This window comes from Vulpes lagopus, chromosome 11, assembly GCF_018345385.1.
Source record: "Vulpes lagopus strain Blue_001 chromosome 11, ASM1834538v1, whole genome shotgun sequence".
In the NCBI taxonomy this organism is placed as follows: Eukaryota; Metazoa; Chordata; class Mammalia; order Carnivora; family Canidae; genus Vulpes; species Vulpes lagopus.
Window position 1 is genome coordinate 48,654,300 of NC_054834.1, and position 14,103 is coordinate 48,668,402.

The 14,103-nt window shown below is 54.9% G+C and overlaps 1 protein-coding gene and 1 long non-coding RNA gene across 6 annotated transcripts; one reads left to right on the forward strand and one right to left on the reverse strand.

Moving 5' to 3' along the window:
• The first annotated feature begins 1,765 nt into the window (after positions 1–1,765).
• REN (renin) lies at positions 1,766–12,224 on the forward strand. 2 transcript variants are annotated; one of them, XM_041773275.1, is made up of 10 exons: positions 1,767–1,924; positions 5,317–5,467; positions 6,031–6,154; positions 6,727–6,845; positions 7,743–7,939; positions 9,620–9,628; positions 10,102–10,221; positions 10,587–10,731; positions 10,954–11,052; positions 11,871–12,224. In XM_041773275.1, the coding sequence occupies exons 1-10, from the start codon at positions 1,830–1,832 to the stop codon at positions 12,030–12,032; spliced, it is 1,221 nt and encodes a 406-aa protein (XP_041629209.1). In that variant the 5' UTR covers positions 1,767–1,829; the 3' UTR covers positions 12,033–12,224. The 2 variants fall into 2 exon arrangements, with proteins under 2 accessions (XP_041629210.1, XP_041629209.1); XM_041773276.1 differs by lacking the exon at positions 9,620–9,628 and having other exon boundaries at positions 1,766–1,924.
• On the reverse strand, positions 3,206–14,083 carry LOC121501321. Of its 4 annotated transcripts, none has more exons than XR_005990577.1 (6): positions 12,324–14,083; positions 6,704–6,804; positions 6,397–6,481; positions 5,462–5,578; positions 4,812–5,070; positions 3,206–4,162 (listed from the first exon to the last, which is right to left on the reverse strand). It is a non-coding gene; the product is annotated as an uncharacterized LOC121501321 (long non-coding RNA). The 4 variants fall into 4 exon arrangements; XR_005990578.1 differs by having other exon boundaries at positions 5,462–5,697; XR_005990575.1 differs by having other exon boundaries at positions 5,462–5,850.
• Positions 14,084–14,103: the final 20 nt, after the last annotated feature.

Below are 14,103 nucleotides of genomic sequence, written 5' to 3' on the forward strand. Positions count from 1 at the left end.
CTCCACGTTGAGGGATTTTAAAAAATTTTCCCCTGTCATCAGATACTTCCTTCACTGCCGACCACAGTGCCTGAAAATTCTCCAGTAAGAGTTTCCGGGGGTGGGGGGGGGGGGGCTTGGTGGCTAAGTAGGTTAAGCATCTGCCTTCAGCTCAGGTCATGATCCCAGAGTTCTGGGATACAGCCCTGCATTGGTGGGCTCCCTGCTCAGCTAGGAGCATGCTTCTCCCTCTCCCTCTGCTGCTCCCCCTGCTTGTACATCCTCTATATCTGACAAATAAATAAATAAAATCTTTAAAAAAAAAAAAAAAAGAATTTACACCAGATCCTTCTGTCACTCAGTAAGGGTGTTACAATCTCAGAGGACCAAACATGTTTATTGGCCAACACATTAGTAACAGAGATTAGCTCCTCTAAGTCTTTTTTTAAAAAGTAGACTGAGGTGGGGCTTGAACTCACCATCCTGAGAATAGAGAGTCAGATGCTCTATTGACTGAGCCACACAGGTACCCCATTTCTACTAAGTTTTTACTGCTCCCAGCTGGTGCAGAGAGCACCACCCTGGGCCAAGAACAAAAACTAAAGTGTCTGGCACCCTAGGAGCCACCCAGCATCTCCTTCATGCTACAGATTTAGGGACTGAGGGCCAGAGAGGGGAAGGGAGGGGCCCAACGTCACACAGCAAATTCGTGGTAGAGTCAAAACCAGAACCCAGGTCCCAGACAGCCAGCCCAGAGCTAGTTCCCCAGTTCACTCATTTGATAAGTGCTAAACACCACTTTGGGCAGGAAATAGACGCTCGTACACAGGTTCATCTGATCTGGGACAGCTGAGGTGTGTGCTCTCCCAGAAGGGCTCGCCTCGCTTGGTAGAAGCCCATAGCAGAAGGACAGCCAATGCCAGGCTGAATCGGGGCCTGCTTGAAGGACAAGGGGTGATATTTGAAATGTGCCCAGAAGGATGAGCAGGAGAAGCCAGGAGAGAGCACTGTAGGCTGAATAAATAGCACCCACCCGGGACTTAGGGGCGAGTGTGTGTATGGAGAGCAGTCCCAGGCTGTAAGCAGGGGCTAGGGGACAAGAGAAGGGAGCAGAGACTGGGCCCAGAAGGCTGTGCAGGAAGGCCACCTCACCTTCTGCAGCAGGTGCCCCAAACCCCGGAGGGCTGCCCTTCCTTTGCACCAACGCTAGGTCCAAGGGAGGCAGGCATGCAGCCCTTCCCCCAGCTCCCTGCCTCCAGAGAACCCCACAGGGTGTGCCCTACAGGGCGCTGCCCTACAGGGTGCTGTGGTGTCCTTCCCCACCAACGGCTGCTGCTGACCAGGGCCCCAAGTTCCCGGGGCCTGGCTTTGTCCCAAACAAGCCAGCAAGAGTCCCCCATGTTCCAGAAGGAAATTGAGGCAGTCAGGGACACAGCTAGGGTTAATGCAGAGGATGGAGCTGAAGGGTATGAAGGGTTTGTGGTGTCTGGCTGGGAGGTGGGAAGCTGAGGTTTGGGGGCTGTCTCACCCCTGACCGCTGCTGTTCCCCGTAGGCCTCTGCCCCCGTCAGGGGGTTATAGGGCAAGGCCGCCATGGGTCTGCTGGCGTCACAGGGCACAGAATCACTTTCCCACAGCCCTTCTTCCCTTGGGTCCTTGACTAAGTCCTAATCTGGTCACCCTTCACCCACCTAGCCCCGTCCCATGGGGGGGATTTATTACTGGCTGCCTTGTATCTACCCCAGGACAATAAATCAGGGCAGAGCAAAACCGCAACCAGTCCACGCATAGAGCACATAAAAGGAGAAGGGGAAGCCACAAGGCTTCAGCAGAGCACCCAGGCCAAGCACCATGGCCAGATGCAGAATGCCTCGCTGGGGACTCCTGCTGGTGCTCTGGGGCTCCTGCACCTTCGGGCTCCCTGCAGACACTGGAGCCTTCAGACGGTAACTGGGGGGGCGGGGGGAGGGGATGGGGGACAGGAGTTCCCACCTTCCTAACTCCCTGGGCTTCGAGATAGGCGGTGCCATCCATCCTCACCATCAGCAGGGCAGGGAGATGCGGTCCTGTGGAGAGAGATGACTCGCCCAAGGTCACACAGCCAGTGGTGGCACATTTCTCAGACTGAAGAGCCAGGTCATTTGATCTCTGCCCAAAGCTTTTGTTCCTTGCATGGATCACCAGGGGTGCTGTGGGGACCCGGATGATTAAGACCTATCTCTTGTTCTCAAGCCTCTCACAGCCTAATTATTAAGAAGGGGGTGGCATGGGCAAGCCTATCAAGGAAAAACTGTATAGTGGTTGAAGACGAGCCTTCTAGAGCTGAATTGTCTTGGTTTAAATCCTGCCTCACCAGCACCCCTCACTAGCTCTGAAAGCATGAGCGAGTTAACCTCTGGAGGTCTCAGTTTACCATTTTGAAAACAGAGATAATAACAGTGCCTACTTCACAGATTGGCTTTGAAGATTTAATGAGATAACGGATGTATAGCCTTCAGCGTGATGCCGACAACGCTGTAAAAACCCAGCTGCCAGTCGTCCTATAGGGTGGATTGTCACCAATGTTAAAAGAAAAGGCTTAAGGCAGCCAGGAGGAGGGAGGCATAACTTAACACCCAAATCCAAGGCCAGGCCGTATGGGAACTGGGCTCATTACGTTCATTAAGGCTGGGGTGTGGGGAGGATGACAAGGGACCTCAAGAGGAGAAGGTCTCAGTGTGGGGAGAGTGGTGGAACCTGAAGACCTCAAGGCAAGAGGGCAAGAATCTTTTTTAAAGATTTCATTTTTGAGTCCTCTCTATACCCCATGTGGGTCTTGAACTCACAATTCCAAGATCAAGAGTCACATGTTTTAGTGACTGAGCCAGCTGGGTGCCCCTAAGAGGGCAGGTTTTAACAGCCATAGGCATTTTACAGGCTTAGCACCTAGGATTTCACAGGATCTTTTCACATGACCCAAATTGTCCTCCCGACAACCCAGCAGTCCCACTTTATGGTGAGGACACAGAGGCTCCGGGAGGTAGGTCCTCTATGAGAGGCTGAGCCTCAGCACACATTGGGCCTTTTGTTTCCAAATCTTCTTGCCCTGCTCTGAGGCTCCCAGAGGGTCACTGCTAGGGTAGGGGTGTGGGGTGAGAGCGTGTGCCTGAGCGCAGCCCCCACCCCCAGGGTAAAGACAGAGCAAGGTAAAAACATTCTCCCTTGTTCTCTTTAAAAAGAGAAGAAGGGGTTGGGGGCCAGGAGAGCAGAAAGAGGCTTTTGAAACACAGAAGGTCACCACCTGCTATGTGGGCAGTGTCCTGCAAGGCACTTTGGGAGCTCCGAACACAGGATCCCATTCTCCAGATGCTTTCCTAGCCTCTCGTACACACACTTTCCGTTTATTGAGCAGTGGGCTGCTCATTTGATCTGCAGCGAGGCAGGACTACTGTTTCATTCATTTTTTTAAAAGACTTTATTTATTCATGAAAGAGGCAGAGACACAGGCAGAGGGAGAAGCAGGCTCCCTGCGGGGAGCCCAATGTAGGACTCGATCCAGGACCCCGGGGTCATGCCCTGAGCTGAAGGCAGATGCTCAACCACTGAGCCCCCCAGGTGCCCATGTTTCATCCCTTTTTATAGAGGAGTTAATGGGGGGGGGGGGGCTCACACAAGGCCCAGAGGGGTTAGGTAAGCTGATCAGAATCACACAGTAATAAGGGGTTTTAGCATGTGCTCACAACTACTGTATCCTCACCACCGGACAACACCACCGCCATGAATGTTAGGCTGTGCAGCGCTGGCTGTGAGTGCCCCAGGAAAAATGAAGCAGGAGCCCAAGCAAAGGTGGGGTGTGGAGGGGAAGGAACTTTCTGAAAGGAGAATGGGAAAAGTAAAGGTCCAGAGCAGAGGCTGTTCAGGGTAGATGGTAGAAAATGCACCCTCCTTGGGATCAGGCCTTCTCTGTTACTCCATTTTTCCCATCTGTAAAATGGGAAGAATCACCCACCCTGTGGGATGGCTGAGAATAAGATCATAACTGTGAAAATGCTTTGTGAACAGTAAATGGTGACATGACTGTGACAAGCCATTTCCATTAAGTTGTGGCGCTGGCTGGCAGGAAAGCTGCATTTTGGCCCGTGGGCATGATGGGGTCCAGGAGTGCTGGGTGTGAGCAGGAAAGGACAGTAGAGGTAGACCAGCATCTGGAAAGGAAGACTGGTTCTCCATCAACTGGGCCGCAATCCTGGGACCTCCTGGCCAACAGCTAGGGACATCTCCCTCCAGGCTTCCACAAAGAGCCTTCACAGGGGAGCCCTGGGGATGCTCTCTGGGAAACAGAACCAGACACACTGCTTCGAATCCCTGCTCCACCATTTCTGAGTCACCTCATCCCTATGAGCCTCCAATTCCTCATCATACAGTGAGGACAAGGATGGCCTCATGAGGGCTGCGTCAGGGCACGTATAGTGTTTGGCACTCACCAGGTGGCCGCTCTTGGTATGCTTTACCCCCCCCCCCACCTACCCCCCCACCCTCCCCACCCCCCCCCACCTACCCCCCCACCCCCCCACCTACCCCCCCACCCCGGCGTCTTTGATTCTGCCTCCCAAAGGTGAGCGGCAGGAGTCAGGGAAAGAAGCATAAAGCCTGGGACTCCAGCTCAAGGACATCTTTCCAAGGGCAGGGGGCACAGGGACTCTGGAGACGCTGGCTGCTTCCCTCCCTTGCACCATCCCCCCACCCCTCTACCCCCTCCACTCCACCACCCCACCCCTGGCCAAGCAGATCTAGTCCAGCCACCCCCCCCCCCCCCCCCCCCCCCCCCCGCCCCAACTCTGGCCAGGTGTCTACCTTGAACCCAGCGCAGAAGCCCCTGCAGGCTGCAGTGGGTGCCTGCTGCCACCTACAGGCCTCCCACAGCACTGCCTCCTCGGCCCCCCTTGATGGGAGCAGGCCAGCCACCATCTCAAAGGGGATGTCATTGTAGTTTTCTCCTCTTCCTCCTCAGGCTCCTCGCCTGCTGGTGCTCCCTGAAGGCAGCGGGAATCTTTATCTCTCCGTCTCTAGTACCTAGTGCAGGGCAGGCCTGGAGTAGGTGGTCAACATGTAACTATGGAACGAAGGAATGAGAGAGCAAATGGCTTTGTAGAGATAGTGATCAAAATTAGACAGTGTTGAGGGTTATTTAATTAAGGGGACTTGCAAATTCTCTCTGAGAGGCCCAAAAGCACAAGGAGCAATTTTTAGGTGTCTGGGCTAGGGCAGAGAGAGTCGTACTAGAAGCTTCGGGGCCTCCACCATTATTGTGGGGGAGTACAGAGCTCTTCTGGGTTTTTCCTCCTTCACCCTGGGCCAGGATCTTCCTCAAGAAAATGCCCTCCATCCGGGAAAGCCTGAAGGAGCGAGGCGTGGATGTGGCCAGGCTTGGGGCTGAGTGGAACCAGTTCACCAAGAGACTCTCCTCTGGCAACAGCACCTCCCCCGTGGTCCTCACCAACTACCTGGATGTGAGTGCCGGGCTGGGGCCTTGCTCCTCCATCTCCTTTCCCTCTGGGGCCCAAGGCTTTCTTTGCTCTTTCCGTGCTGTCTCTGACGGAGTTGCTGAGATATCTGGCAGCCTATAAAATGCCCATTTCAGAGCTAGGAAGGCTGAGGCATGGAGGACAGAATGGAGCCCAGAGGCAGAGTTAGGCTGGGAACCCCAGAATCTAGGCTCTGGGCCTCGAGTGCAGGTGACCTGGTGGGCAGGACCGGAACATGACCTCAGGGGCTGGCTTCTGTGACCGGGCTCCACACAGCATGACTGCTGATGGCATAGCAGCCCCTCAAGAGGTGGGGCGCCTTCCTGCTTCATTTTCAGCAGATTTATTTTGCCCTCTTGTCTCACTTCCTGAGAAGTCATAAGACGGTGCTAAGCCTTCCACCCAGGCCCTGCCAAAACCTGGAAACCCAGAGAAGGCTGCGTGGTCTTCGCATCTCACCCCGAGTGCCAGAGGGGGCATCAGGCAAAACCCCAAGGCCCAAGGCTCCCGAGCTCTTCCAGCTGCCTCTTCCGTTCCCTCGTTCACAGACCCAATACTATGGCGAGATTGGCATTGGCACCCCACCCCAGACCTTCAAAGTCATCTTCGACACGGGCTCGGCCAACCTCTGGGTGCCCTCCACCAAGTGCAGCCCTCTCTACACAGCCTGTGGTGAGCCCCCCTCCACCACCATTCCTGCAGGGCCAGTGGTCCCTGTCCCCAAGCCCCCTCTGCGCCTAGCCAGTCCTGCCTCACTCCCTCTGCCCCTGCTACCACCGCCCCCGAGAGGAGAGACGAAAATGTCCCCCATTTTCCTGATACGAAAATGGCAAGCATTAGGAGTCCCCAGCTCACCTACAAGGCCATCACTCCCCTTTCCTGAGATTGGGAGAGGACTGAATTCTCAGACTCACCACAGGCACTGGGCGTCTTCTACCCCTTTCCTTAGTCAGTAACCTCTTGGTGAGTGCTTACTGGGACCAGAATCTTTTCCTCATCCTGCATTGGAAATTTCTGTGAAATGCTTCATTCGAGACAATTCTCACAGATATGGGCACATGACAGGAGCCCAAAGAACACAGTCTTTGGTTGATGAAACACATTTTCAAGCCTCCAGCCTCAGGGTCACCCCACCCCTGCACCTAAGTCCTCCACCACACGAGCCATACACCCAACGCACCTGCCTGCAAGGCCCCCTGCCCAGGGCTCCCTTGGACATACCTGAGCCTATGTCCCTTTGCCAGAGATTCACTGCCTCTATGACTCCTCGGAATCCTCCAGCTACATGGAGAACGGGACGACATTCACCATCCGCTACGGATCTGGGAAGGTCAAAGGCTTCCTGAGCCAGGACATGGTGACTGTAAGTGGGAGTGCCCCTAGCTCATCTGACCCCTGCCCTTCTCGTTCCCAGACCTCTCCTGCCACTCAAGGGCCCATACTTGGGTAGGGTACAGTTCAGCACACCTTGGAGCCTGGGGATTTGGGGAGCACCCCACCTTGCTGCCTGCCAAGGGCTGGTGAGTCAAAACAGCAGCGCCCAGGACAGAGCAAGCCCAAGCTCCTGGCTGGGCACTGGATCATTGATGGGGGCCTTTATCTCTAACTCCCGTGAGTACTTATCCTAAGCCCTACAGCCTTCAATCAGCTGACCTCCTGAGGTCACCTGGCTCTGGCTGGGCTTTTAACCAGACCCTGGACTGAAATATCAGGGTAAGGTCAGTGTCAGCGGTCTTAGGGTCAGGCATAGGTTTTAAGGTCACAGTTGAAATTAGAGTATGGGATTAAGGCCAGGGCTTGGTTTTCTTTTTCTTTTGGTTTGCATCTGACCCTCTCTGTTCTGGGGTTTCTCAGGCTCCTGCTCTGTCAGAGTTATGGGAGGGGTACGCATAGAATGTGGAACAAATCAGTAGGAGCCCTTACCCTCCCCTTGTCTGTGAAACAGGGGAGAAAGCCTGGCTTTTTGAAGAAATCCTTACCCGTGGTGGGAGTAGGGAATTTAGGCCCAGTGCTGCCAGTGTGGAAGCTGGGGCCCTGGGGAGGGGGTGTGAGAGCTCCTGGCATCTCTTCTGTTACTGCCTGGCAGTAGTGCCTCCTCAGCCTCTGCCCCTCCCAGTCCCGGGGTAACCTCGGTGGGTGGGGGAATTGATGAAATGCTCTCATCCCAAATTCCTCCACCCCAGGGCCTGTGGGCCCTAGACTAGACCCTGGCCTGGGGTGGGGCAGGAGGCTTGGTCTCCTCTGATCCTTCCTCCCACAGGTGGGCGGAATCACAGTGACACAGACGTTTGGAGAGATCACAGAGCTGCCCCTGATACCCTTCATGCTGGCCAAGTTTGATGGGGTTCTGGGCATGGGCTTCCCTGCACAGGCTGTTGGTGGGGTCACCCCCGTCTTTGACCACATCCTCTCCCAAGGGGTGCTAAAGGAGGATGTTTTCTCAGTCTACTACAGCAGGTGAGCCTGGGGCTCCAGGGGCTGAGTCAGGGGTGGGGGGGGGGGAGGGTAGGAGGCAGGAGAGCTGGGAGAGCAGGAAGAGAGCTGGGGCTGGAATTTTTATGTGTTCATGATTAGGTGGTATTCAATCCATATGTAGAGCTCCACTCCCAATATGGAAGCCACCACTTAAATTAAGTAAAATTTTTCAAAAATTCAGTATCTTTTTTACACTATCCATATTTCAATTGCTCAGCAGCCACAGTGGTAGCACAGATCTAGAGCAGTACTAATACAATTTTCTACAATGATGGAAGTGTTCTAGAACAAGAGGAAAATGCAGGGTTGGGGTGATGGAAAGTCAAGCATTACTATGAGTAGCCCATGACCCCTCTCACACAGAAAGCTGACTTCATTCATTCATTCATTCATTTGCTCACTCATTGATTCAACAAATATTGGATGCTTATGTGCCAAGCACTGTGGGAGGTTCTGGGGTGCAGCCACAAACAGGTGTACAAGACACAGTCCCTGCCCTCACAGAGCCCACAGTCTGGAAGGAAGACAAGAAACATCACAACATGATGGGCGACAATGGGGAGCATGAGGCTGAAACCCATAGGTGCCTTTCAACTCTGGACTGAGCTTACATGCACAGTTCAGCTAGCCTTGGGGAAGCCACTGTCCACTGTTGAGCAGGGCTGTAATCCATACCAAGCTCTTGGGTTTGGGAAGATATTAAGAGCTGGACACAAGGCATCATAAGAGTAGGAACACAAGGCTAGTGGAAGGGAGGGTCAGGGTCCAGAGAAATCACGCAGGTAAAATGGAGACGAGCAAAAGGGAGAAAAGAAAATGCGAGGTATTGAGAAAAGACCACCAATCGGCCCTGCAGCCAGGAGTCTCAGGAAGAGCTGTTTTAGAGATGGAGCATGGCCAGATGGCCAGCAGTTGAGAGGAAGACGTAGAGATTCGGTAGGGAAGGGAAATCAGAAGAGGGTGCTGGCGGAGATGCAGGGAGAAGTAGAGAGAAGGGTGGGTATTTGGTAATGCTGGGGGAGGCTGGAGCGCGCTTGCAGGTAGAGGGAGAAGCCAGTGGAAAGCAAGAGACAAACTGTGGGAAGAAGGAGATCATTGAGGGCACAGGAGCCTGGAGGCCTTGGGAAGGAGGAGAATCCAGCAGGCAGAAAGAATGGCCTTGTTGAGAAGAGGCCTTGCCTTTACCTTGACCCTGAGACAAGAAGGAGGGACCATCAGAGGGATCTTGAAATGTCAGGAGAGTCGCAGAGGGAGCTGGTGATAGCACATTGCACCTCGGTATGGAATTTGTAAAAGGGCAGTCGAGCGCACTCGCTAGCATAACATGCGTACACCTAAACTCTCATGCACACACACGCTGGAAAACCGTCCCACACATGCACACTGGAAAGCAGCCAACACACACACACCGGGGGCAGGTCGTGAGCTGTGGAAGGCATCGTGCAGCAGGGAGGAGAGGAAGGCAAGGGGGTCAGCTGTGGACTGGGCACCAGGAGCCTGGCTCCACTAACCCCACCCACCACTTGAGTGACTTCAGGCAAGTGCCTTCACCTAAAGGGTAAAAAAAAGTGCATCATACCCACCACCACCACCTCCAACAAGAGGCCTATGAGGCTCAGCTGAAACATAGGCCTCCTTTCTGCTGTGTTTCTTTCTCTGCAGAAATTCCAAGTAAGGAGCTGAGACCCCCTCACATGGCCTTGACCCTCCTGAACACCTGGTCCAGATTCTATACACCACCAACCCCAACCCGCCTTGGCAGGCCCAGCCTCTGCTGGATGCCGAAGTTCTCCATTCCTCCTTCTAGTTCGCCTCCTACCCCTTACCCACCCCCACTCCACCCAAGCACCTGCTCAACCTGCAGCTCCCCAAACCCAAGTGAGGGCGGGGCCAACTCTCATCTCGCTTTCTGCTTGTGCCGGTTCCTTCTCTGTGGGGATGCTTTATTGGGTGCAGCTGAACTATCCTGGAACCTCCTCTGGTCTGTCTTGGGGTGGGGCAAGAAAGGTGGACAAGTGGTGTTCTTGCAGCTTCCCAGTCTTGCCATCCTTCCCGTCTCCCCTGTACCCTGGCCCAGCTTCCTTTGTTGCTAGGTCTCAAAGTTAGAGGTTATGGGTCTTCAGGAGCTCTGATCTTTCCTTTAGGAATTCTCACTTGCTCGGAGGAGAGGTCATCTTGGGAGGCAGCGACCCCCAGTATTACCAAGGGAATTTCCACTACGTGAGCGTCAGCAAGACTGGTTCCTGGCAGATCAAAATGAAAGGGTCAGGAGCCTTGGACCCTTCGTGCTCTCTGAAAATGCTGCTGCTGCTAGGGTGTGGGGCTGGGAAGGAGCAGTGCTACTATCTTGTCCTCTCCTCATACAGTCACTTCTCAAGGCACTGCCAACACTGGCTCTCTGAGTGCTCTGTCCAGGGCTGGGAAACACGGAGCTATGAAGAGCAGAGGGGAGGGGGAGGGGGGCCACTGAGAGGAGGTGGTGGGTCACCTGAGGGAAGGGCCAGCACCTTTCCTTCTCCCGCACACGCCTTGCATCCTCTAGCACATCTCGGGACCACCAGCAGGGCCTCACCATACTGGTTGGTGTCACATCAGCCTGCTGACTGATCCTCTGACTGGCCTCCCCCAGGGTGTCTGTGAGGTCGGCCACCTTGGTCTGTGAGGAGGGCTGCATGGTAGTGGTTGATACCGGTGCATCGTACATCTCGGGCCCCACCAGCTCCCTGAGGCTGCTCATGGACACCCTGGGGGCCCAGGAGCTGAGCACAAATGAGGTCAGAAGCTGGGGAAGCACCACCTGGCCTAGGACCCAGAATTACCCCAGGAAGCATCAGGTCCCAAACAGGGCCATTCTGGGCCTTCCCCTCCTCTCCTCTCTCTTCCCACGTGTGACTTGGTCCCCCAGGGAGGGGGTGGGCCATGCACCCAGCCCTCCTGGGCTGTGTCTGCTGGTAGACTTCCCACACTCAACGGGGCTCCCTTTGCCTTCCCCTCAGTACGTTGTGAACTGTAACCAGGTGCCTACACTCCCCGACATCTCCTTCCACCTCGGAGGGAGAGCCTACACACTTACCAGTGTGGACTATGTGTTACAGGTGAGGCTCTGAGCTGTCCCTCCACGACCAGGTAGGAGGGTGGGAGGGTGGGCAGGGACCCTTTAAAAAGGCCAAGGCCTTATGCATGGATCACCTGCCACATCAGTGGTTCTCTAACTTTAGCTATATGTTAGGGTCACCTGGGTGCTTTAAAAATCCCAGCAATAAGGGGTGCCTGGGTGGCACAGCCTGTTAACTTCTGACTTGGTTTTGGCTCTGGTCATGAGATTGAGCCCCACACTGGGCTCCATGCTGAGTGCAGAATCTACTTGAGATTCTCTCCCCCTCTTCTTCTGCTCCTCCGGCTTGTGTTCTCTCTCTCTCTCTAAAATAATAAACAAGGAAATAAATCTTTTTAAAAAATCCCAGTAACAAGCCACATCCCATACTTATTAAATCAGAACCTCTGGGGGTGGCACCTGGCCATAGGCGTTTTTCAAAACTCCTCAGGTGATTCCAATGTGCAGCAATGTTTGGAAATCACTGCGCATCCCCTTGTCTGCATCTTCCAGGGAAATGCCCCAGTAAGGCTCTGCTCCTTACTCAACAGACTTAGAGTAGCTCAATACCTTTCCTCGGGTCAGAAGGTCTGCCAGACCGTAAGCTTGGGAAGGCGGCACTTGGCCTGATGCATCGTTGGCCCAGTGTCTAGCTCAGTACTGGCATCCGGGAGGGTGCATGATGGCTTGAGAGGGCCAGGGCAGAGGAAGTGGATGGGGGAGGAAGGAGGGATGTTGCTGAGGACAGCTGCGGGGGTCAAAAGGCAAGGAGAAAGCCCATGGGCTAGGCAGTGGGGAAATTCTCTTGCTTCCCACCAGGATCCCTATGGTAATGAAGACCTGTGCACCCTGGCCCTCCACGGTCTGGATGTCCCACCGCCCACTGGGCCTGTCTGGGTCCTGGGCGCCAGCTTCATCCGCAAGTTCTACACGGAGTTTGATCGGCATAACAATCGCATTGGCTTTGCCTTGGCCCGCTGAGGCCCTCTGCTGCCCAGGTGGGCCTTGCCTTCAGCCCTCTGTTAGAGCTAGAGCACCCTCTGGGACACTGCCCTGCCTGTGCCCTCACGCAGGGGGATGGGGTGTGGAGCTCCTCCCAGGCGCTCGCCTTGCCTCCAGCGCCAGCTCTTCCCTGCTTTGAGAACAAACAGAATAAAGACTTCATGTTCGAAACCCGTTGCACCTGGGTTCACTGGGGTCTGAAGCAAGAGGTGCAGCCATGTATCATATGCAGATAAGACTGTGACACAGAAGGACAAACGACACACTCACCTGCACACACAGGTTCCTACATACACGGATGATGCCATTGATCCCCGCTCAGCTGGAGTTAGTTGTTTACACACACAGCCAGATCCATGCTCCCTCTAGTCCCTGCAGGACCAGGGCTAACGCTGTGATAGTGTGCTGTGGGTCAGAAAGATGCTCCTACTTGGCAGAAGCCTGCTTCAAGCTCAGGTCCCATTCTGCCTCTCACCCCCTGGTCCACGTCACCATTTACACATGCAGCCCAAGACATCATCACCTGAAAATATAGCACGTCAGAGATATGACTGATACCCCCTTTTTGCATGTGGGAAAACTAAGGCTCAGGGAATGGAAGGCATTTGACCAAGACGACTCGTTAAAATGTGAAAAGTTGAGATTAGAACTCAGCCCAGATGACTCAGATGCTAGGGGCTTTCCACCTTACCTGGTGCAGGTACACTTTCACAGGTACAGAGCTGCACACACCTAGCAAGGGGACACGCACACAAGCACACAGCCATGCACACTGCTGCCCCCCCCCCAACAGACCTGGGGCACTCACATGGGACAGATTGAAATCTTCTCCCACTCTTGCTCCACCTACTATGGCATGGAGTGTATACTTGGGGAATGAGAGGCAGCACCGCCCTGAAGCCATAGATGCTGTCCCTCTTCACGGTAGTGGTTCACCCCTCTTTTGACCAAAAAGAGATGAAGCACTGAGTGGCCCAACCAGGCCTCCTGGTAAACCTCATACCTCTAGAATTGCAACCTCTTGGGATTGTGCAGGACCCTGGGGCTCGCTCCCCAGGGCAGATTCCTGAAGGCAGGAGCTGTCTGCAGGGTCCCCGTGCAGAGCCAAGAGCATGAACCTTGTGTTCAGGACCGTGGAGCCCAGCCTCAGATCACCTGCCCTTATTCTGTAAGTTCTCTTGTCAGCCTGGCTTTATTTCCTCACTGCAGAAAAGACAGAGTTGGGGTCAGTGAGTGTCCTTTCCAGCTTGACATCCTGGGGCTCCATGATCTGAAATAGGCAGGTTTCTCCATCATCTCCCTGAGCTGTCCAATATGATAGCCACATAGAGCTTTTAACACTAGAATCAAGTGTCACAGTAGCCACATTTCCAGTGCTGGACAGTCACATGTAGCTAGTGGCCACTGCACTAGACAGCTCGGATATAGAACCTTTCCACTATCGCAGAAGTTCCGCTGGGCAAAGCTGGATTCTGGACAGCAATAGTGATAGCGGCCTTGTGGTTTGAGGTTCCTGAAGAGGCCAAAGGATAACTTGCAGAAACAGAAAAAGGCCCCTTCTCTGCAGGCACTTTTCTGGATGGGGCAGCGAGAGCTCTCCCACCCCGCCTGAAGACAAGAGAGCTCAGTTCCCCTTGGCACATCCACCACGCACAGGCATCACCCGGTGTCGCCTCCCCATCGAGGATTCGAGGATACTTGTGGGCGGGGGAGGAAGGACAGAGCCCCCGCTGGAGGGAAGAGCCTTTGAGATGCAGCAGGGGACTCCTGCAGGAGCCCAGGGACGGGGGGCAGAGCCCAGGGGCACAGGTGGCGAGCCCAAGCCAACCTCCTGACGGCAGCCGGATCTCCGACCTCGGGGCTGGGGCAGGGGCGCAGGAAGAGGCCTCCCCCGGCCCTGCCCCGAGCTGCCCGGGGAGAGCGGCCCCTCTGCGGCGAGAGGAAGGAAGACCAGCCGCCTGCAGTCTCAGGGCCGGGACCCGGGGCCGCGGGGGGCGGGGCGGGGGCGGGGCGAGCTCAGGCCCCGCCCCCCGCGTCACGGCCTCCCGGG

Coding starts and splice junctions, on each gene's coding strand:
- REN (XM_041773275.1), top strand. CDS start 1,830: ATGGCCAGATGCAGAATGCCTCGCTGGGGACTCCTGCTGGTGCTCTGG. Junction 1,925..5,316: donor GACACTGGAGCCTTCAGACG/GTAACTGGGGGG, acceptor ACCCTGGGCCAG/GATCTTCCTCAAGAAAATGC. Junction 6,155..6,726: donor CCCTCTCTACACAGCCTGTG/GTGAGCCCCCCT, acceptor TCCCTTTGCCAG/AGATTCACTGCCTCTATGAC.